Source organism: Oryctolagus cuniculus, chromosome 14 (genome assembly GCF_051225735.1).
Source record: "Oryctolagus cuniculus isolate XC-2025 breed Fujian yellow rabbit chromosome 14, ASM5122573v1, whole genome shotgun sequence".
NCBI lineage: Eukaryota > Metazoa > Chordata > Mammalia > Lagomorpha > Leporidae > Oryctolagus > Oryctolagus cuniculus.
Window position 1 is genome coordinate 1,475,001 of NC_142880.1, and position 22,344 is coordinate 1,497,344.

Below are 22,344 nucleotides of genomic sequence, written 5' to 3' on the forward strand. Positions count from 1 at the left end.
AATCCCACACTAATTTAGAAACATTTGTCCCACGCTCTACTTTGTACACTATAGGTGTCAAAAATGCCCGTGTGAACTCATAATTTGTACATTGACTCAGAATACGTAAAATTCTAAATGCTGTGTAAGGGTAAAGATAGGAGACAGGGGTTAGCCCAGCAGTAATAAATGCGCCAGTTAGGATGCTGAGGCCCCACGTCCTGGGTGACACCCAGCTCTGGTTCCAACTCCAGATTCCCGTCACTGCAGACCCGGAGGCAGGGCCGATGGCTCACGTGACTGGGTTCCTGCCACCCACAGGGGAGACCCGGATGGAGTTCCTGGGTCCTAGCTTTGGCCCTGGCCCAGCCCTGACCACTGTGGCCATCTGCAGAGTGCACCAGGGAGTGAGCTCTTTTTTTTTATCTGTCTCTGTTTCAAACAAAAAGCAGAACACTTATGGAGACGTGTATACTAGCCATCCCTTTAATCATTTGGCAAACAAAAATTTCTGTTGCAAGGCAATAGATCAGATTTTCAAACTGGGCTTTCCCATAGGAGCGTCCTTGGGGGCCGGGGGCAGAGCCTGCTGTGACTTCCCCCGGGTAGGGGGAGGTGTTCCGGGGTCTCCCGCCCTCTGCCCCTCCCCTCCCGGTGCCATCATCCCTGCCTCGGGGAGCCGGCCGGCCCGCTCACGCCCTCGGCTTCCTCAGGGCCGCTCTGCGGCTGTGCGCACTGTGCCATTCCTCGGGCAGCCTTCCCGGGGAGGACGGGCGGCCCACCTGCTTTGGCACCTGCTGCGTGGTGCTCCGCCGTTTCTGGTGTGTGCAGCTCGTCTCCCCGATGGCCCTGGGAGCTCTGCGGGAGCACGGCTCTACCTGTGCTTCCCTAGTTTGCCCCTTTATGTCTCACACCCCTGGGAAACGTGTCGACAAGACTTGGAAGTCAGCGTTCGGTCTCTTGTCGCCCGACTCCTGGTTCTGGAGGCAAAGAGCTGGGAGCCCCTGGAGCCCCTGCCAGGGCTGATCTACCTCTGCCCGCAGTGCCTGTGCCCGTGGGGACAGGAAGCTTTGCACCGCACTCCCACAGGGCCCGGCACCCCGTGTTCAGATGACACTGCCCCGGGATGTCAGGTCTCTTCCTGAATCCCCGCGGTTTGCATCTCCTACTGCACAAGAGGACACTGTCCCAAGGGCCAGCGCTCAGTGTCAACGCACCTCTCAGAAGAGGGCCAGGAAGCGCGCGTCTGGTTAAGACAGCTGCTCCCTACTCTGCGGAGAGCTGTGTCTGTAAGCCCCTGGTGGGAATGCTTCCCGTGGAGGTGGGCGCCTCCATCTGCGCGGCCGGTTCTGCGTTTCCCGTGGCACCGTGAATGCGTGCATTTCCGTGCCTCTGTCCAGCTCTGATTCTTTCTCTCATTTTCTCCCCCAAATTCTGTCCTTTCTTCAAAGGGGGAACATATCAGTGGGAGAGAAAATAGCTCAAAGTTTTTGAAGAGAATTAGGGAACACACACTTAGTGTTTACACTGTAACCCTGTGCTGAGCCAGTGTTTCAGATCGGTCCTTCCTTACCTTCTCTCTGTATCAGAGCCCCATCTGTAGACGCATTTTCCACCTCTGTAGCCCCTGCAGGCTCCGCGGTTCTCACCAGCAGTGCTCTGTCTGTGCACACCTCACGGTGACATGCTGGTTTGTGGAGTCGTGGCCTGAGGTTTGGTGTCTGTGTGATGGCCGTCTTCCCAGTGGTTAGTAGCACAGCTCTTAACTCTGTTCTTCTGATGAGTACTTCTGAAAGGACTGTCAGGTCAAAGCCATTCGCCACTGTTTCCCAAAGTCACAGAACCCTAAAACTCCATCAAACACATGCAAAACAACCCTTCAATCTGGGCTTATAACAGAAGAAGGAAAAGCATGAGAAAGGAGTATGAGAGAAGCATTCATTCACTCCATAAATAATTGAGCACCTGCTGTATGCTGTAGGCTGAAGGCGCTGTTCTGAGCATGTGGGTCCGTGGGGAGATCAGAAGCCCAGACGTCTGGGTCTGTGAAGGCCTCGTTCTCCTGGGGGAAGGCAGGTGGTGAACGCAGCCATGAGCGTGCTGGTTGTACGCCAGCCTGGGTGCTGAGTGCCCAAGGACAGAGCAGCCGACAGCAGGCACGGGGACAGCGGGAGGCGTGGGGTTCATCACGCAGAGGCTGGGGGCAGTGCTGTCGGGGGCACCCGGGTAGAGGTGGGCAGGGAGTGAGCAAGTCAGTCACGCAAGGTTGACCTGAGTGCGCCCCAGGCTCCGGCCAGACAGCGTGAGCCCCAGAGAGCAGCGAGGAGGCCGGTTGGAGGAGGGAGTTCACAGCCAAGTCTGCAGTGGCTGCGGCCGGCAGGAAGGCCTCTGGCTGTCACTGGCGTCCCCAGAGGAGGCTGTGGAACGGCCACCCTGGATGGAAAGCAGGCACTGGGCCTGTTCTCCCCCTGGAATCCAGGTCCCTGCATGGGACTAGGGAGCAGTGACCGGTCTCCAGGGCTGGTCCTGATGTGCGGTTACTCAGAACTGCTCCTCGGTTCAAGCCCACGCACTCTGAAGTCCCTTCTTAGACCTGCCCGCCCTCTCCCCGGGCAGCTGTGGCAGCCTTGGCAGCCTTAGCAATGGCCCACGGGGGCAGGGAACAAGTGGGCAGTGGGACCACGGCTGGACTCGGCCTTCCCAAGACAGGGCCAGCAGCGGCTTAGGCTTCTGGTACTCCCTGCGGGAGGCGGCCGGACCCAGGAGGCGAGGAGGGGCAGTGCACGGTGGGCAGCAGCGGTGTGACACCCAGCAGAGAGCCCATGGCCATGCAGCCCCCTGTTCTGTGGCTTCCTGGACTTTCCAAGGCCTTTGTGCGGCTAAGGGTTAGCTCTCTGCTGGGCCAAGGGACGGGCCCCGCAAGGACTTCCAGGGTTCTGGGAGGCCTTGGGATGGGGGCCGTGCCGGGGATGCACGCGGCCGTTCTGGCCTGAGCGGTTGAGACAGCAAATCCGAAGGAGGGCTCCGTCGCCGGTGGGCTTCCTGCTATTTCAGGAGGGGCGTCCTGGGGATGTGGGAAAGTGCGTTTGTTAAAAGTCCGATGCTTGCTGGTGGGCAGGCCAGGCTCACCGCGCTCCAGGGGTTGGCCCGCAGCGCCGGCCGGGTCCTGGGGGCGGCAGGCGCCCTGCCAGGGAGGCGCGGACAGGCGGCGGGAGGAGGACGCGCGGCCGAGAGCCGGGAAGGCGCGGGCGCCGAGCCGAGGGCGGGAGGCGGGGCGCGGGGCGCGCGTGTGGGGCGCCGCGGCGGGAGGGAGGCGGTCGCGGTGCGCGCGGGGCGCTGCGCGCGCTCCCGCCCGCGAGGAAGATGGCCCAGGCAGGAAAGTTGGGGTGACGCGCGCGGCCGCGGGGTCGGCGGGGCTCTGGGCGCCCGACGGAGCGGCGCGCAGGCGGGGGCGCGCAGCCCAGGCGCCGCGCCGCCCCCGCTGCAGGTGGCCGGGCCGCGCCAGGGCGGCCGGCCGGGCGCGCGGGCCGCGGGATGGGCTGTGCCCCCAGCATCCACGTCTCGCAGAGCGGCGTGCTCTACTGCCGCGACTCGGACGCGTCCGGCTCGCCCCGCCAGGCCCCCGGCGCGTCGCTGGGTCCCGTCGACGCCGCCGACGCCGTGTCCCGGAGCCGCGCGCCGGGACCCCCGGGCGCCGCCCGCGTCCGCAGGGCGCGCGCCGAGCTGGGCAGCGGCAGTAGCGCGGGCTCCGCGGCCCACGCCACGACCACCTGCAGGGGCCGGAGGCGCCCCTGTTGCGGCAGCGCGGAGGCCGAGACCCAGACATGTCGCGCCGCCGGCGTCCAGGTGAGCCAGGCTGGGGGCGCGGGTTGGGCCCGGCGGGGTGGCGCGGAGCTCACTTTCCACTTGTGGAGGTGATGCGGGCCCAGGCATCGCGAGCCGGGCGCACAGGGCGCGCGTGGGGAGCAGGGCTGTGGTTCAGTGGGCTCGAGGAGGGGTCTCTGGGGGCGTCCCGACCGGGGGCGGGCTGGGATCCAGGCAGTGCTGGCCTTGCGCGCTCGGGTGGCCGGCACCGACCCAACCCCAGGGCGCGACAGTGCCCTGCGCCCAGACCTCACCGGCAGCGTGGCCGGGATTGGGAATGAAGCCGATGTTTCTGTTTGAGCACAGGTGTGGGCCAGGGACCAGAGCGAAGGCCGCAGAGTGGAGCTGGAGCCCGGCTCTCTGGCGGTTCCCGGGGTTGGCTGCGTCCGGGCCGTGAGCGCGCAGTGTCCGCAGAGTGGCGGGGAGGGACGTGGCTTCCAGCGCCGCGCGGCTGTCGGAGGAGGAGGGCTCAGCGCCCGCAGCTCCTCTGTTCCAGAGAAGGGAGCTGGGAGGTAAATGGGCATACCTGCTGTATGTTCTCAAAAGTACTACTGGTTTTTGCTTTTTAATTTTTTTAATTGTTGAGAGCACGCGAGTTTTCCCATCTGCTAGTTCACGCCCCTAAAGCACTCCAGGGCCTGGGCTGGGGCTGGACCGGGTGGCTTGTGCTCTGAGAGCCGGCAACTCGATACAGGTGGTCTCCCATGTGGTTGGGGGTGGGTCTGGCTTGGCAGGAAGCCGGAGCCAGGTGTTGAACCCAGGAACTCTGATAGGGCACACCTGGGTTTTAACCTGTGGCTTGTGCCGGCCCCTCAGAGGACTGACGGTTGTAGTCCAAGGCGGAACTCAAGTCAGCCTTTGAGCTGCGCTGTGCAGTACAGGAACTGCTGCCCCGCACGCCCAGGGCTGCCAGGGCACACCTGCGAGCTGAGGCCGACAGCTTTGTGGAGTTAAACACTCAACCTTTGCGAAGGCGAGCAGGTCCTCGGGAGAATGGGAGAGAGGGAGGCAGGTGCCGGCTTCCATCGGGAAGACCGAAAGCTGCTTTTAATGAACATAGTTTTTTCTTTAAAGAAAAAAACCTGATTTTATAGCGTGAAGCCCAAGCAGTGTTTATTTACAGTGTGACAGTCATCATCACCATGAGCCCCGGGGGCGGTGGTAGGGGATGAACCTGTCGCCTGGGGTGCATTGGGGCGGGACCTTGTCCAGAGACTGCTTTCGCTACCTGCCGGAGAGGAAACAGTAGTTCAGAATGCTGACATCTTGGGCGCTGGGCGATGCGTTTTTGGGGTCGCTCAAGAGAAACTGTGTGTTTTTGTCTTTCAAACTAGCAAGGACCTCAATTTAGTACCTGGCCACTCGGCTGCTCCACGCCTGTCCATTGAAAGGAGGACTAATGCGCGAGGCGGTTCTCCATTAGCACTTCCCTCGAGAGCCTGCTTAGAAACTAGCGGAGGTAGAAGCCGGAGAGAACGCGAGTCCTGCTCAGTAGCAGCTGGCGCCAACGGGTGTCACTCTCCGGGCAGCTTGGCCTGAGTGTGCGAGGACCTCCCAGGGCAGGGTCCGAACCCGCTTTGCTCCTCAGCACCCCACATTCATCCCAGCCAGCTGCTGGCTTGGAGTCGCCTCGCTGATGTCGGTCTCAGAAGCCAGCGATTTGGGACTAAATGTGAGCCCAGGTCAGGAATGCAGACCACGCTGGATTCGATCTCAGAATCTCTCTACCATGGCTGACACTGCCATCCTGTTAGGGTTTCTCACTCTGCCCTTATTTTATTTTCAATTTTCGATTTTCTTTTAATCTTGAATTTCACATGTCCCTTACCCCTTGGTGAGTGATTTATAAAAACATTGCTTTCATTTCTTTTTAGAACAAGAATTTGCCTTTTGCCTTAAGAGTTTGAGTCACTAGTCACAGCCCCCCCTTTCCAGAATGTTCCGGTGGAAACACACGTCTTTGGTGACTGGTCGTGCTTACAGTGGAGGGGTGTGGGGGGCGGGCTGTAAGTTTCCTCCTCCTCCTCCATCAGTTAGAAACCACGTCCTCATTATCTGCGTGGCCTCTGGTATTCCCCGGAGTACCGAGCTGTGTGCTTCATCTCTCTTTTCTAGCAAGAATTCATTTCATTAAGCTTTTAGAATGATGAAGCATTATGATGTCAAACATGACGTCAGCAGGAACCTTCCTGAATACCGAATTTGCAAAAACAAAAGGATGATGCACATTAATCATTCATGTGCAGCTCAGTGCCGTCACATGGGTTTCCATTTCTGGTAAGAAGTCGGATTTCTCCCCCAATTGCCGTGAAAATGCAGCTTCCAAGCAGTTTGCCCACCTCCCGCTTGCCTTTTTAAAAATAGTGCTCTGACAGGACACACACCCCGACTCGGTGCCAGCCTCGTGACCCCGCTCAGAATCCCCCAGAGACCTGGGAGCATCAGCGAGTCCCACAAGTCTTTGCTCAGAGCAGCTGTTGCTGCTGGGGCACAGGTGTGGACAGGAGTCCTGCCGGCCCCGCCGCCTCCGGCTGCACCCCGCGTGGGCTGCTCCTGGGGCTCCGCCACGGGGGTGCCGCTTCCGGCCGACTCTGTGATGCAGGCAGCAGCGCCAGCGCCGCCTCCCCTCCGTCGGCTGTGCTGGTCTTTTCTTCCCACCAGCGTCGGTGCCAGGCTCTGCTGTGGGTGCTGGGGTCCAGGGAATAGCCCCCAAAACCCGCCGCAGAGCCTGGTGAGGGTGAACCTCGCGCGAGGGCTGTGCCCACACAGACGCCAGCGCCTTCTACAGGATCTCTCCACCGCATTCCGGAGCAGGCGTCCTCTGAATCCCAAGGGGGAACGGCCAGTGGGTGTTTTTCCTGACCTCAAAGTAAATAATTTAGAAGATCAGATTTGCAGGAGAGGTGGGGCTATTTTGGAAAACGTCATCTAAGTTTGCGTTCTGGGTCAGTGTTCTCGGTTCTGACGTGCCCAGAATCACCCGGAGAGAGCTCCCTAGGACACAGCTGGTGGGCTCGGCTCCGGGTTCCTGATTGCCTGGGCCTGGGGGGGGGGGGCGCTGAGAAGGCGGAATTCCGGGAGGCCCACACTCTGAGAATGAACTGTCTGCGGGCCCCGCACACCCAGTGGGAGGGGTCTGGGGTGGAGTCAGCCCTGCCTCTCTCTCCGTGGAGTCTGAGCCCAGCCCTGCGCCCCGTGGGGAGTGTTGGGCCCCTGAGGTCCTGTTCCCCTCAGGCCCCCTTGGGCTTGCACAGGGCCTGGTGCCTTGCTCCGCACCCGGGCTCCTCCCCTGCCCCTGCACGGGGAGGGGGCCGTGTTCCATGCAGGGGAGGAGCCTGGACCAGGGCTGGGGTCACGTGGCACAGCGCATGCTCTGTCCTGGCGGCTGGCATTCTGGGCAGTTTTCGGTCTTCTCTCGCTGTCCACTCTGAAGTGGAATGGCAGGAGCAGTGGACACGGCGAGTCCTGCGAGGAGCCCGAGTGAAACCCAGGTTTCCGCTCACTTTACCACAGTGCGCCCCCAGGTTAAGGCGAGCCGGGCGCACCTGTTCCTGGTTTCCACAGCTTCTGTCAGGGGTTACCCACCTGTAGGGGCTCAGGGCTCCTCCCCTTCGACTGATAAACAAGTCTGCCAGGCGCAGGTCGCGGGACAGGAGCTGCCAGGCTTCCAGAGGTGAGACAGTGCCCGGTGCTTCCAGTCTGGTTACCACCGCTGGGGCTGGGGCTCTCGCTCGACCAGGCCGGCTGGACTGGTGCCTGCCGAGTTAAGACCAGGAGTTGAAACAGGCAGGAGAACCAGGCGTGGAAAGCAGCCTGGGGCCGGAGGTGCAGATGCCAGGGCTGGAGGCGGCGGCCGCTGTGGGGCCGGTTGCTCCCTGCTGTCTGGGGCTCTGTGCCGGGTGTGTGTGGAGCGCTAAGGGGGTGGCACAGTGGGCACCGGTGACTGGGGGTTGCAGGCAAACCTTGCACTGGAATCAGGAAGGGCACCTAGGCATGCTGCCTGCGTCCTGGTCACGCCGTGCCTGGGCAGGAAGTGGGTCGTGGTGTAGCGGGAGGTTACCCAGGAGGGACTGTTTGAAGTGCTTGATGAGGGAGGCCCGTGCAGGACGCCCAGGCACCTGGGAGTGGACTCAGACAGCCGCTTCCCCCCGGGAGGGCCTAGAGAGGGAGTGGTTAGGGGGAGCTGAGAATCCCACCTGTAGCCCAGAGAAGCCATGGCAGCTGTGGCCTTGAGCTGGAGGCCCTGTGTGTTCCTCCTTGTCCACCTCTCCCTGGGCCTGCCTTGCCACTCACATCGGGGAGTGGGGAGGAGATGCCCCAGCCTGAGGCTCCTGGCGTACGGGGCAGAGTGGGGGGAGGGGGCAGGTGGCCCATCCCACACTCCCTGGCACAGGTGCAAACAGCCGTTCATGCCTTAGTACTGATGGCCTGCAGGTGGGCAGGCCTTGTCCCAGGTGCTCTTGTAAGTTGGCCGCCTCATCCCTTGTTTGAACTTCCTGTTTAGTGACCGCTGATGGGTGCCGAGGCTCCTGGGTGGACACCTCCAAGTCACTGCCGCCCTGAGCTGGCCCTGCGTGCAGCACGTCACGCCCTCTGCCCCTCACTGCCCTGTGCTTGGAGCTCAGGGCTCTGCAGGCACAGGAAACACCCAGCCTCATCCATTTATTACGTTGTTTTTTCTCAGTTTGCACTTCATAGTCTCACTGCAGGCTCAGAAATCTAAGAAATAAATGAACCTTAGTGTACAGGTGTCGGCTGGTACTTTGAATTAACACGTGCATTTAGAATACATTTAAGAATACAAGCGCTGAGATACGTCGCGGAGTTCGTTTTTCAGGGTGTTGACTTCATACAATGGACATCTCGGTGGTTACCCTGCTAGATTAGCAAACACTGCTTTTCTTTTCTTTTTTTTTTCTTCTAAGGACTTGTTTGTTTGAAAGGCAGAGCAACACAGAGAGATAGGTATATTCACTCCCCAAATGGCCCATGGCTGAGCCAGGCTGAAGCCAGGAGCCTGGAACTTCATCCGGGTCCCCCACCCGGGTGCAGGAGCCCAAGCGCCTGGGCCGTTCTCTGCTGCCTCCCCGGGTGCGTCAGCCGGGTGCTGGGCGTGGACTGGGACAGCCAGGACTGGAAGGCGGTGGTTGAACGCGCTGCGCCACGGCGTTGGCCCCAAACAGCACGTAAACCAGTGTCAGCTTCGCGTTCCGAGTGGGTTGCCGACGGCTGCTTCCGTTTCCCTCTCCTCCCGTGGGTGGGTCAGAGGGAGATCCCGCTTGGAGTCTACCTGCTCTGCCCTCTGCCTCCCTGGGCACCGTGCCAGGACACCGGTTCCCGCGATGGGGCTCACGCGCTCCGTGGAGAGCCCGCTTTGCAATACGAGAGGAAGCCGGCTCACTTTGAGGCTGCCTGGTGTTCTAGGCGACCCAGGGTTTGTGCAGTCTGCACGGGGTGGGAGAGGTGGCCATGAGCACGGGGCCCCTGCCACAGTCCTCGCTGTCGGCAGGGTGTCGCCCGGGCCACTCCTGGCCACAGATTACTATCTGTGTCTCAAAAGTGAGCGGAGTGGGGCTGCAAGAGGAGGAACCAGCTCCCCACACACGTGTGAAGGTGACACTGTTGGAATTCCCCATCAGGTTCCTGCATCTGAGACCAGTGGATGCCCAGGGCCTGGTGTGGCCAGGGAGGGGACTTCAGAGGTGACAGCAGGGGGGCTGGGCCAGAGGCCTCGTGAGGGGCGTTTCCCCACCCGTATCCTGCAGGCCTGAGCGGTGCTGTGGCGTCCACGCTCTGAGAAGCGCTGGCCCGGCTCATCCTGGTCCCCGTGGACAGGCCTGCGCGCCTGGGGAGGGACTTCCAGCCTCCCGCCCGTGTTCTGTTGTTGCTGTGGTTGCTGTTGTTAATTACAGTGGAATTTTGGTTGTTTTGGTTTAGATCTTTGTGACGTGATCAGTGAGTGCCTTTTTTATTTTAAAGATTTATTTGAGAGGTAGAGTTACAGACAAAGGGAGAGACAGAGAAAGGTCTTCCACCTGTTGGTTCACTCCCCACATGGCCCCCAAGGCTGGAGCTGGGCCGATCCAAAGCCAGGAGCTTCCTTTGGGTCTCCAGTGCACGTGTGGAGGCGCAAGCGCTTGGGCCACCCTCCCCTGCTTTTCTAGGTCATTAGCAGGGAGCTGGATTGGAAGTGGAGCAGCCAGGACTCGATATAGTGCCCATATGGGATGCCGGCTTCATGGTGGAGGCTTAACCCACTATGCTGAAGCACCAGCCCCCAGTGATTGCATTTTATCAGAGAATGTACGCCACATTTTCACTAGAATCCATTTGACCAACATATGATTGAGTGGATTGATACAGTGATACAGTTCTGTGGGAGTCCTGCCAGGTCCGTGCTGGGATGTGTGTGTGTGAATGTGACTGTGTGCTCGCCCACCAAGCTAGACCCACATTAGGGGTGTGTGTGTGTGTGTGTGTGCACGCACACACCATGACCCGGGGCCTGCACTTGGCAGGGTTCAAAGGTCAGGTGTTAGTGTTCTGCTGGGTGTTTGCGTGGAATTCTTGGGTGTAGACCTGGGGCTGCCCCTGCTCTCAGAGCCATGTCGCGTGAGCTCCTGGCCTTGGGCTGCATTCAGGGCTGTTGCATGCTATTGGGAAGATGATGCGGAATCTAAAACCCATTTTCCCTCAGGGAGGTGTTGTGGTTAGGTCCTTGGTCCCAGCTGCCTGTGTGTCTCAAACGGAGTGAAGACCCCGAATTCTGGACATTGTCACAGGAAGACGAGATCTTAAGCAAAATGTGTCACCTGGAGCAATGTAGAGGAGTGGTGCTTTCCTGCGACGGAACCACAGGAGGCGTGGGTGCTCTGGAAGCATCCGACGATGGGGGTGCAGGGTGGCCGGGGCTCTGCCGAGAGGGCGTCACGCTGGAGCCCGGACCACAGCAGGCAGGCTGTGCCGCCAGGAAGGCCACCCCCGCCCACCCCGCACCCCCAGTGGCCTGTGGGCCATGGGGACATGTTGAGTTTTAGTTGTTTGGTTGATTTTAAAATAGTCTTTTGAGAAGCAGTTAGAGACAGATCTTGGATCCGTTGGTTCGCTCCCCAAATGACCCTAATGGCTGGAGCTGGGCCGATCTAAAGCCAGGAGCTTCTTTGGGCTCTCCCACATGGGGGCAGGGGCCCAAGCACTTGGACCATCTTCCACTGCTTTTCCAGGCCAGCAGCAGCAAGCTGGATCAGAAGTGGAGCAGCTGGGACGGAAAGTGGCACCCATGTGGGATGCCGGCGCCACAGGCATAGGCTTTGCCTGCTGTGCCGTAGCACTGGCCCTGGCATCATTGCTCTCGGCTTCAAAGGTGGCCAGGTGATGGGGGAGGGAAAGGCCCTGTGCTCCCACAGCCCCGGCCGTGTTTGGAGCTGAGCGGGGGGAGCTGGAGGGCTCTTTCCTGAAGCGCGGAGTGTGCATCCCTCATGGGTGACAGCCGAGCAGGGCCGTGGGTCAGTGCCACCTTGGGCCCAGAATTCCCCAGGTGCACACTTGGCCGTCACAGACACAGGTGCACCCACCTGACCGGTGCTGGCATGGCCCCAGGGACGGGAGGCTGAGCTGACAGGTGCGGGTGGGGCTCCCTGACTTGGTCATCCCCTGTCGGTAAAGCTGTGTCTGCAAAGGGAATCCCTCATGCTGGAGCCCCAGGGCCCTGCACTGCCTGTGGTCACCCCTCTGCCGTCAGACACAGGGGAGCAGGTGAGCAGCACCACCCTGGAGCCCCCGGGCCCTGCACTGCCTGTGGTCGCCCCTCTGCCATCAGACACAGGGGAGCAGGGGAGCTGCACCACCCTGGAGCCCCCAGGCCCTGCACTGCCTGTGGTTGCCCCTCTGCCATCAGACAGGGGAGCAGGTGAGCTCCACCACGCTGGAGCCCCCGGGCCCTGCACTGCCTGTGGTCACCCTCTGCCGTCAGACAGGGGAGCAGGTGAGCTGCACCACCCTGGAGCCCCCGGGCCCTGCACTGCCTGTGGTCACCCTCTGCCGTCAGACACAGGGGAGCTCCACCACCCTGGAGGCCTGGGCCCTGCGCTGCCTGTGGTCGCCCTCTTCCATCAGACAGGGGAGCAGGTGAGCTGCACCACCCTGGAGCCCCTGGGCCCTGCACTGCCTGTGGTCGCCCTCTGCCGTCAGACACAGGGGAGCAGGGGAGCTCCACCGCCCAGGATCTTTGTCCATGGTGGCCTGGCTCCCTTGGGCCGAGAGCTCTCAGGATTGGCTGTGAGGGGAGGGCGTGTGGTCGGCTTGGCCTGACCCCCATGGTGGGGGGGGGGAGCGTGGCCTGGCACCCCAGCACCCTCACCCCCCACGGGGTTTTCAGCCCTCCTCTTCATTTGTTGAGATTTTTGAGAAGGAAGGAGGAGACAGGGCAAAAGGCCAAAAGAATTTGAATCCTGAAACAGAGCCAGAATCTCTTGGATTCACGTACAAGGGCCCCCTCCTTTATGTGCAGATAATAGGACCAACAAGCAGGTGTGCGAAGGGGCTTTCACGTAGAAAGAATTCTCCTGTGGAGAGGGTGCTAGATACGGCATTCAGGTTTCTAGGTTAGCCCAGAAAAGGCAGCGTATTTTTGGCGTTGAGGCAGGGCTGCTGTGGGAGGAACATACAAGTAAATTTGAACTTGGGCTTCTCCTGTGCGTGTGTCCGTGGGGAGCAGTGGGAGGTGTGGAGCCTGGTGGCCCCCCAGGGAGGAGTTTCTGCATCAGCAGTGAGCCTGGTGTTCCCGAGGGTCTCGCGTGTCGCCCCCACCTCTGATCTGGGGAGGAAGCCGGGGCACAGGCGTGCTCCTGACGGAGCCGCATCAGCTGACTCCTGTGCACGCCCTGCTGTCCGCGGTCTGGTGAGAGGGGCGTGGCTTGTGTCTCTAAGGCACTCATTCTGTTCCATCTGTGAGTATTTAGTATCTGTCTTTTTAAAAAAAGTGTGAGGCAGAGTTAGGGAGAGACAGAGAGAGAGAGAGAGGGAGAGGAGGGGAGAGAGAGAGAGCAAGCAAGCAAGAGCGAGCTTCCATCCACTGGTTCTCTCCCCAAATGGCTGCAGCTGCTGGAGCTGGGCTGATGAAAGCTAGGAGCCAGGAGCTTCTTCTGGGTCTCCCATGTGGACGCAGGGGTCCAAGGACTTGGGCCATCCTCCACTGCTTTCCTTGGCATGTTAGCAGAGAGCTGGATTGGAAGTGGAAGAGCCCGGACTAGAACCGGTGCTCGTGTGGATTGCCAGTGCTGCCGGCAGAGGCTTAGCCTCCTACTGCACAGCGCCAGCCAATGCGACAGACTTTTTGTTTAAAAATGAAGAACCCACGCAGCCTGTGTCTAGGGAAAGTGTAATGGCTGCTTAGTGTCAGGCACCTTGTGCTAACGGTGATTCTTCTGGTGGTATCCAGCTGTGGTCTGAGCGTCGCCGTTGGTGGGCTGGTCGAATTCTCTTCATCTCTGGTTTTGTCTTCCTCTCTGTATTTCCCGTTTGCTGCTTGTCTGTTGAGGAATCCTGTCGTTGGCCCTGTAGGCGTTCCCCGAGTCTGCGTGGTGCAGCTGCTCTGGGTAGAAGCTGGCAGTGGGAGGGGAGGTGTGGCCAGTTTGGGCACGTGGAGGTGGGGCAGGGGCTGTCAAGGACATTGTGTTCTTGTGTCAGGGGCACACGACATCTGGTTGCCTCTGGGTGACGCTGACCCTTGTAGTGCCCGCCACTTCCGGTCACGACGCACTGGAGCTAGAAGGTGGTGACGCCTTTGCTCTCTTGTTCCGAGTTCTTTTATTGGCTGGAGTGTCTCTGGACACTTCTCATCAGCCAGTTGGCTTCCTGGGATGCCGTTTGTAGGGGAGGGACTGGGTGGGTGTTCTTTCTAGTTTGCAAAACCGCGAGAGGATTCCCTAGCGTGACGTGGGGAGTTGTGTGTTGCGTGAGTTTGCTGTTCGCTCTGCTGTAAAACCTGTGAGTGGACACGAGCCTGGTGTGTGTCAGTGCCGTGTGTGTGCTTCGTGGGGCTCGTGGGCCCATTTCTGCCCCAGCGGTGCAGCACTGAGTGGAGTTGGTTACTCCTGTTGTAAGCACATTCTTGCCAGGTGCCCGGCCTGGTGCTCTCGCTGCTGTCCCTGCACAGCTGTAGAGGAGGCTGCCTGCGGCCCCCTGCTGTGTTTCTGTGGCTGGGCTCTGGGCTCCTGAGGCCTAAGTCCTCGCTGGCCTGGGCTTGAGCCAGAGCCCTGCCCTCACCCCCCAGCTCTGTGGCCCTGGGTAGCTGCCTCCTCGGGTGGGACGACACGCCGGTGTGGGACGACACGGGGCAGCCCTGTGACCGTCTGTGTTGTAGGACTGGTGTGCCTGTGCGTTTCCTGTCCACTCTGAGCACTGCTCTAGGCTTAGGTCCACAGGCGGGGACCTGGAGCGTGCAGGCCATAGAAGGCCCAGGAAATCATTGTCTGGCCCTGCCAAGGCGGCTGCAGGCAAGACTGGAAATTCAGTACCTCCCTAGCAGCTAATTGCCAGGCAGATAATTTTTATGGATGTGCCTGAGGTGGATATGCAAATGGCACTCATGGGAGAAAGGTCCCCCACCGTGCTGTTGGGGAGGAGAAAAGAGTGGGGCTGTCTGTGCCCCGCCCTTGGTGTGGGGTGCTGATTGGCCAAGCAGGGGCTATGGGGAGTCCGAGACTGGGCACGCTGGAGAACTGAGCGTGGCGGTGACGCCATCAAAGCCCGAGAGGAGAACCTGGGAAGCCGACAGCCGTGTGCTCACAGATGACGTCAGGGGCCGGGGCCGGGGGCCGAGTGAAGCCTGGAGCTCAGAGCTGCCAGCACGGGTGGGGTCGGAGAGCCTGCTGAGGATGAGTGGGATGTGCAGCGGAGCCGACGGGCCACGTGGCTCGTGGACCTCAGCGTGCTCCGCCCGCCAGCCGGCACTGTCCCAGAATGGGTACCAGGAGCCCAGACGCAGCCGTGCCTGTGGCTTTGACATTTTCTGTTAGCTTTCAAAGAAGAAACAGGTGAGGCTAGTTTTAACATTTATTTAGCCAGTATTTTAAAAATGTTTTCATTTTAATGGGCACTTAGAAAACTTTGGGTGAGAAGTTCACTGTGCTTTGGGGGGGGGGCAAGTCGGTCCCATGTTGAGGGGCGGGCTGTCATTCCTGCTCAGCCCCTGGCGGTCACTTGATGAGCGGGCGACACTGCTTGTGCCGTCTCAGCCGTGCCCCTTGGTCCTGTTTTTCCTGTTCCGCTTTGCGTTGGATCCCTGTGCCACAGCGTCTCCGAGAGGCCACAGGTGGGAGGCGCCATAGCAGTGACTGCTGCGGGGGTAGGGGGCAGGCAGAACGGGGCCAGGGGTCAGCTCATCAGCCCCGAGGTGCCAGCCCTGGCGTGAACTGGTCCTGCCTCTGGATGTCACGCCTTCGTCTTGGCAGTCTTTGGCGCTCTACCTGCGCCTTCTTGCTTCCTGCCCTTGGTGGGCCGTTCTCTGTCCTGATCCCTCCTTCTGCTGCGTGGATGGCTACTGCTTCCTCAGAGGGCACGCAGGGCTGCAGCCAGAGAGAATCGGTGTCACGGTGGCACCTGCTCGGGTCAGTGAACTCCTTTACAGTTCTGTATCTCTCTGCGTCTGGGGGGGACAGCCACAGAACAGCCGTGGAGGACCAGGGCCGCGTGTTCTCTCATACTCAGTCTGGGATCTCAGTGGAGGGCAGGGGCCATGGTCAGAGGCTGGGATGGGGCTGGGGAGGCGGGGGAAGGGGAGGGGTGCGGCTGGGGAGGAGGAAGACCTTGCGCTGTTCTGTGGCACGGTAGGGCGGTGATGGTGACAACCATGAATTGTACATCTCCAGGGGATTTAGTGTTCCCGACACAGAGAAATGATGAATGTTTGAGGTGACAGATGTGTTGGCTCCCTGATGCGATTGTCCATGCTGCATACAAGCAACAAAACAGCACACTGCACCCCATAAACACGCGTCTTTGCTATGGGTCAATGGAAAACTTTCAAAGTAAAATTAAACAGGAATTTTATAAAGCGCCCACCTCACAGGGTGCACTGACTGTGGTAGAATCAATGTGTGCACCTTGTTAGCTTTGCGTGTAGTGCTCAGCAGTATTGGGTTCTGTTGGTGACAGTGTCGAAGCCAGCTTTGGAAGGCTACTGTGTAGCGGTTTCCAACTTCTGCGAGTGCAGCTGCCTACAGCAGTGGAGGGCGTGGTAGAGTAAAGCTTCATAGGCACAAGACCGCCCCCCCCCCCCCAACAGTTACAAAAAGACTCTAAGATCTCTACCACCCACTGTCCCCAGCCCTGGGGTTATTCTAAACCAAAAATAAAACTTATTATTTCAGCTGTAGTAACTCGAAAAGAGAAAGAATGTTTAGAAGACGACCACAGTACCGTCAGCAAACTTCCAGATTAGAATAATTCCATGATATCACCAAATACGAAGGCAGTATTCAAGTTGGGCCAATTTTACTTGTTTTCGTTACGTTTGGATTCTCTTCGAGTAAGCTTCACCCGCTTCAGTTAGTCAATGATTTTCTCCTGTGTCTTTTTTTCTTTGATGTATCTTTAATTTTTGTTTGAATTCTTCACAGTTCACTGTGACTTGTAGCTACAAGTCAAAGAACATGATGGTATTCCCTCCCTTCCTCCTTCCTACCCTACTTCCTACTCCCTTTCTTTCTCTCCCTTTTTTTTTTTTTTTGAGATAACATATTTTAAATTTACATTGAAGTATACAGGCCTGCTACTTTACTGAATAAGAAATTTAATGAGTTAAAAGCAAAAATTAGTGAGAATATCCATAATGACTCTAAACAATAATTCAGTGGAAAAATGACGGTTTCATCCATACACAGCTTTTTGGCAATTAGTCATTCATAATTTCTTTCAGTGAAATAAAGCCAATGACAGTGCAATATCTAATATTTCCTCTGTGGTTAGAAAATAATAAGTTTGCCGGCGCCACGGCTCACTAGGCTAATCCTCCACCTTGCAGTGCCAGCACACGGGGTTCTAGTCCTGATCAGGGTGCTGGATTCTGTCCCGGTTGCCCCTCTTCCAGGCCAGCTCTCTGCTGTGGCCAGGGAGTGCAGTGGAGGATGGCCCAAGTACTTGGGCCCTGCACCCGCATGGGAGACCAGGAGAAGCACTTTGCTCCTGCCTTTGGATCAGCGCGGTGCACTGGCTGCAGTGCACCGGCCACGGCAGCCACTGGAGGGTGAACCAACGGCAAAGGAAGACCTTTCTCTCTGTCTCTCTCTCTCACTATCCACTCTGCATGTCCAAAAAAAAAAAAAAAAAAAAAAAAAGAAAAAGAAAATAATAAGTTCATTTAGACGTTAAGCCATTTCCTTTCAACAGTTTATGCATAGGGATAGTTTGATTTCTTCCTTTCCAATTTGTAGCTCTTTGATTTCTTTTTCTTGTCTAAGGACTCTGGCTAAAACGTCGAGGACTGTATTGAATGGCAGTGGTGAGAGTGGGCATCCCTGTCTGGTTCCGGGTCTCAGTGGGAATGCTTCCAACTTTGCCCCTTCCAATATGATGTTGGCTGTGGGTTTGTCATAAATTGCCTTGATTGCGTTGAGAAATGTTACTTCTATACCCAGTTTGCTTAGAGTTTTCATCATGAAAGGGTGTTGTATTTTATCAGATGCTTTCTCTGCATCTATTGAGAGAATCACATGGTTTTTGTTCCCCAGTTTGTTACTGTGATGTATCACATGTGTTGAGTGTTGAACCATCCCTGCATACAAGTGATAAATCCCACTTAATGTGGGTGGATGATCTTTCCGATGTGTTGCTGGATTCGGTTAGCTAGTATTTTGTTGGAAATTTTTGCATGTATATTCATCAGGATACCAGTCTGTAGTTCTCTGTAGCATCTTTTTTCTGGATTTTAATTAAGTGAAGCTTGCCTCAAAGGAAGAGTTTGGGAGGATCCTCTCCATTTCAGTTGTTTTGAATAGTTTGAAAAAACTTGGAAATAATTCTTTTTTAAAAGTCTGGAAGAATTCAGCAGTGAAGCCATTCAGTACGGGGCTTTTGGTTGGAAGAGTTGTTATGACTGATTCAATTTTCATCTTGGTTATCAGTCTGTTTAGGTTTTCTGTGTCTCTATGGCTCAGTGCAGAAGTGCAGGTAGGTTGTATGTGTCCAGGAATCTATCCATTTCTTCTAGCTTCCCCAATTTGTTGACATACAGCTCTTTGTAGTAATTCCTGATGATTCTTTTTATTTCTCTGGTATCTGTTGTTACATCTCCTTTTTCATCTCAGATTTTATTGATTTGGGTCTTCTTCCTCAGTTTTTTTGTTTGTTGGGGTGATGGTGTATCAGTTTTTTTTTTTTTTCAAAAAAACCCAGCTCTTTTTTGTGTTTTTAGTTTCAATTTTGTTTATGCTCTAATTTTAATCTCTTTCCTCCTACTTTTGTTTTTTTTTCTAGGTCCTTGAGATGCAATCGTAGCTGATTTATTTGATGCCTTTCTAAATTCTTGATGGAGGCAGCTGTTGCTATAAACTTTCCTCTTAACACTGCTTTTGCCGTATCCCATATGTTTGGATGTGTTGTGTTGTTGTCTTCATGTGGTTTCAGTAGTTTGTTTATTTCTTCCATGACACTGTTTAATAAGGAGTGTCTTTCTTAGTTTCCATGTGTGTCCGTATGTTCTAGAGATTCTTAAATTGTTGATTTCCAGCTTCATTCCATTGGGGTCAGAAAAGATGCATGGTATGATTTTGACTTTTTTGACATTGGTGAGGCCTGCTGTCTGGCCTAGCATATGCTCTGTCCTAGAGAAAGCTCCATGCACTGATGAAAACAAGCAGTGTGTACTTAACAGCTGAGGGATGGAATGTTCTGTAGGTGGCTAGATACCAGTTAGATCCCTTTGGTCCATAGTGTCGATTCACTCTATTTCTTTGTTGATTTTTTGTCTAGTTGATCTGTCCGTTGATGAAACTGGGGTGTTGAAGCCCTCCATTTTTGTTGTATTATAGTCTATGTCTCCCTTTAGATCCATTAACTTTTCTTGTAAATAGCCAGGTTCCATGGCATTGGGTGCCTGTACATTTAATATGGTCACATCTTCCTGTTGAATCGACCCCTTACTCATTGTACAGTGCCCTTCTTTGTCTCCTGTAACAGTGTTTGTGTTAAAGTCTGTTTTCTCTGATATCAGGATGGCTACACCAGTCCTTTCTGCTTTCTGTTATCATGTATCTTTCTCCTTCCTTTCACTTTCAGTCTGGCTGTATCTTTGTTGGTGAGCTATGTTTCTTGTAGGTGACAGATAGGTCTTGTTTTTTAATCCAGTCAGCCAGGCTGTGTCTTTGAACTGGAGAGTTGAAGCCATTTACATTTGAGGTTACTATTAATAAACCACTACGTAGACCTACCACTTTCATAAATATTTCTGTTGTTTCCTTTGGATTTCTTTTGCACTTGAATAGGAGATTTTCTACCTTCACATTCTTTCACAATGCTGACTATCTTTCTGTGTTTCTGTGTCTTGCCCATCCTTTTTTTTTTTTTTTTTTTGACAGGCAGAGTGGACAGTGAGAGAGAGAGACAGAGAGAAAGGTCTTCCTTTGCCGTTGGTTCACCCTCCAATGGCCGCCGCGGCCGGCGCGCTGCGGCTGGCGCACCGCGCTAATCCGATGGCAGGAGCCAGGAGCCAGGTGCTTCTCCTGGTCTCCCATGGGGTGCAGGGCCCAAGCACCTGGGCCATCCTCCACTGCACTCCCGGGCCACAGCAGAGGGCTGGCCTGGAAGAGGGGCAACCGGGACAGAATCCAGCGCCCCGACCGGGACTAGAACCCGGTGTGCCGGCGCCGCTAGGCGGAGGATTAGCCTAGTGAGCCGCGGCGCCGGCCCTTGCCCATCCTTAATAAGCATCTTTGTAAGGCTGGGCGAGTAGTGACAAATTCTTTGAATTTCTCTTTGATATGGAAGGTCTTTATTTCACCTTCATTTGTAAGTGAGAGCTTTGCAGGGCACAGTGTTCTGGGTTGACCTTTTTTTCTCTCTAAAGAACTGGACTGTGTCTCTCCCATCTCTCAGCCTGTAGGGCTTCTGATGAGAAGTCCTCTGTATGTCTAATTGGAGATCCTGTGGAAATAATCTGGCATTTCTCTCATGCTCATTTTGGAATCTTTGTTTTACTGTGGAGAGTTTGACTACAACGTGTCGTGGTGACGATCTTACCTGGTCGTGTCCATTAGGGGTTCTGTGTGCTTCCTGTACTTGGACATCCCTTTTCTCTCTCTGTTGTGCAGATTTTCTGTAGTTTTTCAGTGAATGGGCCTTCTGCTCCATTCTCCCTCTTTGCACTGAGGAACTCCTAAGACCTGTATGTGGTTTCGTGTGATGGTATCCCGGAAGTCTGCATAACTTAGGTCGTGATTTTCTCCTTCCTTTTTTTCCTTTTTGATCTGTTACCAAAGATTTTTCTTCTAGCCCCTGTATTCTTTCTTTTGCCTGAACAAGTCTTTTGTCCACTGTATTCTTTATTTGACATATTGAATTCTTCATTTCTAATATTTCAGTTTGATTTCTCTTCAAAACCTCAATCTCATGGCAGTTTTTCCTCTGTGTCATGTATGGGTTTCTTTAACTCGTGAATTTGCTTCTGAGCGCTTCTGAGTAATTCTGTGATCTGTGCTTGGAATTCCATTTCAGGCGTTTCATCCATATGTTCGTCTTCACAGTCTAACGTTGAAGTCTTGTTGTATTCTTTCGAGGGAGTCGTGTTGTCTTCCTTATTCTTGTTTCTTGAATTTCTGTGTTCATTTTTAGGCGTTCATGGAAATACGTGTTGGTTTCTCTGGTGGATTTTGTCTTTGAGCTCTGCCTCTGTGGTTTAGTGCAGCGTCTGCTCTTTCACTGGAAACCCCGGGTGTGTGCAGGGTGTGGCCAGGGGGCTCCGGTCGCTGCTCCAGGGTGGGGCACGTGTCCAGGGTGACGCCTGAGTTGGGCGTGGCAATGTTTATTCTCTGCAGTGGGAGGTGTGGATCAGCTCTGCTGGCGTGGTCACACCCTCCCCTCCTCTCCTCCCAGGTGGTCAGTGCCCGGAGTTAGCCCACAGTGGGCACAGCACTCACCCGCGCTGCAGCCTGACCCGCACAGAGGGGCTGTGTGGTCCTCGGTGTGAGCACGGATCTCTCTGCAGTGACCCAGCCCAGGCAGCCTGGGCACTCTGAGTGTGTGGAGCCACTGACAGTGACCGCCCCGAGACCCAGCCACACTGTGCCCTGCCCTGCAGTCACGGAGTCCCCACAGTCTGAGCACACAAGGCTCCTGCAGTCCCGGGGTGCAGAGGATCCCCCGCCTGGTAGCCTGTCCCACCACGGAGAGGCAGAGATGCTCCCAGAGCCAACGCCTGTGCTGCTCCACCTTGGCAGTTGGAGCCTGGAGCCTGTGACAGGTTGAGAGGCTGGGGGCCCCCACGTTCCTGTTTGGGTGCCCAACCCCCATCACCGTCCCAGCCAGGCTCAGTCGGGGGGAACGAGGATCTCTCCCACTGGAGGAGGAGAAGAGGTGGGGAAGGCAGAGATGTGCGGGTGTCTCTTGGGTTCGTGTGTTAAGGGGTCCAGCGCTGGAGAGCTCCCCTCAGTGTCCTGACAGCGCCGAGGCCTGTGCTGAGTCCCCCCGACTTCAGGATTCACTTTCCTGCTGATCCGTGCGCTCTGTAGCGGGGGGCTCAGACACAGAACTCAAGTCTCTCCTAGGCAGTTAGAGAAGTTAGTGTCAGGACTTGGGTGTGCCTGGAGCAGGTGGGACGTGTTTCCCAGCAGTGCCAGGTGGGTCCAGAAGTGCCGTCTCCTGGTGTTACGGGTGGGTATACGCTGGAAGTAAAGCAAGTTCACGGGAAATGCGCACTGGCATCAAACAGTCTGGATTTTGGATTTTGTGGCGCCCGAATACACTGACCTTTTCATGCCATTTCCACCCACTTTCTGCAGTGCCCTTGACTACTGGATGCTGTGGATTGATATCAGGTGTCGGATGTAACTCGCATTTTCTTGAAAGTAGAGGTGTAATTTTCAAAGCATAAAATTGACGATGTGTAGTTGAGCTCCCTGTTTTTTTTAAAATTTTATTTATATTTGATAGGTAGAGTTATAGACAGTGAGAGACAGAGAGAAAGGTCTTCCTTCCATTGGTTCACTCCCCAAATGGCCTCCACGGCCAGCGCTGCACGGATCTGAAGCCAGGAGCCAGGTCTCCCATGTGGGTGCAGGGCCCAAGCACTTGGGCCATCCTCCACTGCACTCCCTGGCCACAGCAGAGAGCTGGCCTGGAAGAGGAGCAACCGGGACAGAATCCGGCGCCCTGACCGGGACTAGAACCCGGGGTGCTGGCGCGGCAGAAGGAGGATTAGCCTAGTGAGCCGCGGTGCCGGCCGAGCTCCCTGGTTTTTAGTGTACTCGTGATGCTGGGAGGCGTCATCAGTGTCTAATTCTAGATTTT

General features: G+C 56.3%; 1 protein-coding gene and 1 long non-coding RNA gene across 16 annotated transcripts in view; one reads left to right on the forward strand and one right to left on the reverse strand.

Moving 5' to 3' along the window:
• PDE8B (phosphodiesterase 8B) overlaps positions 1 to 22,344 on the forward strand; it is a 198,728-nt gene that overhangs the window by 25,907 nt on the left and 150,477 nt on the right. For 2 of the 11 annotated variants that reach the window (XM_089312881.1, XM_089312882.1), the window contains exon 1: positions 3,285 to 3,825. The exons of 2 other annotated variants lie outside the window; for them this stretch is intronic. In XM_089312881.1, the coding sequence (XP_089169007.1) occupies positions 3,514 to 3,825 (312 nt within the window). In that variant the 5' untranslated portion in view covers positions 3,285 to 3,513. Of the gene's footprint in view, positions 1 to 3,280; positions 3,826 to 4,213; positions 4,356 to 6,025; positions 6,713 to 7,376; positions 7,517 to 14,656; positions 14,880 to 22,344 lie in introns of those variants that run through there. 7 more of the 11 variants (XM_089312884.1, XM_089312889.1, XM_089312890.1 and 4 more) reach the window with 7 other exon arrangements.
• Positions 4,596 to 8,002, reverse strand: LOC149122217 (uncharacterized). 5 transcript variants are annotated; one of them, XR_016220324.1, is made up of 3 exons: positions 7,806 to 8,002; positions 7,429 to 7,599; positions 4,596 to 5,071 (listed from the first exon to the last, which is right to left on the reverse strand). It is a non-coding gene; the product is annotated as an uncharacterized LOC149122217 (long non-coding RNA). The 5 variants fall into 5 exon arrangements; XR_016220327.1 differs by lacking the exon at positions 4,596 to 5,071 and adding an exon at positions 6,018 to 6,032 and having other exon boundaries at positions 7,806 to 7,953; XR_016220325.1 differs by lacking the exon at positions 4,596 to 5,071 and adding an exon at positions 6,567 to 6,701.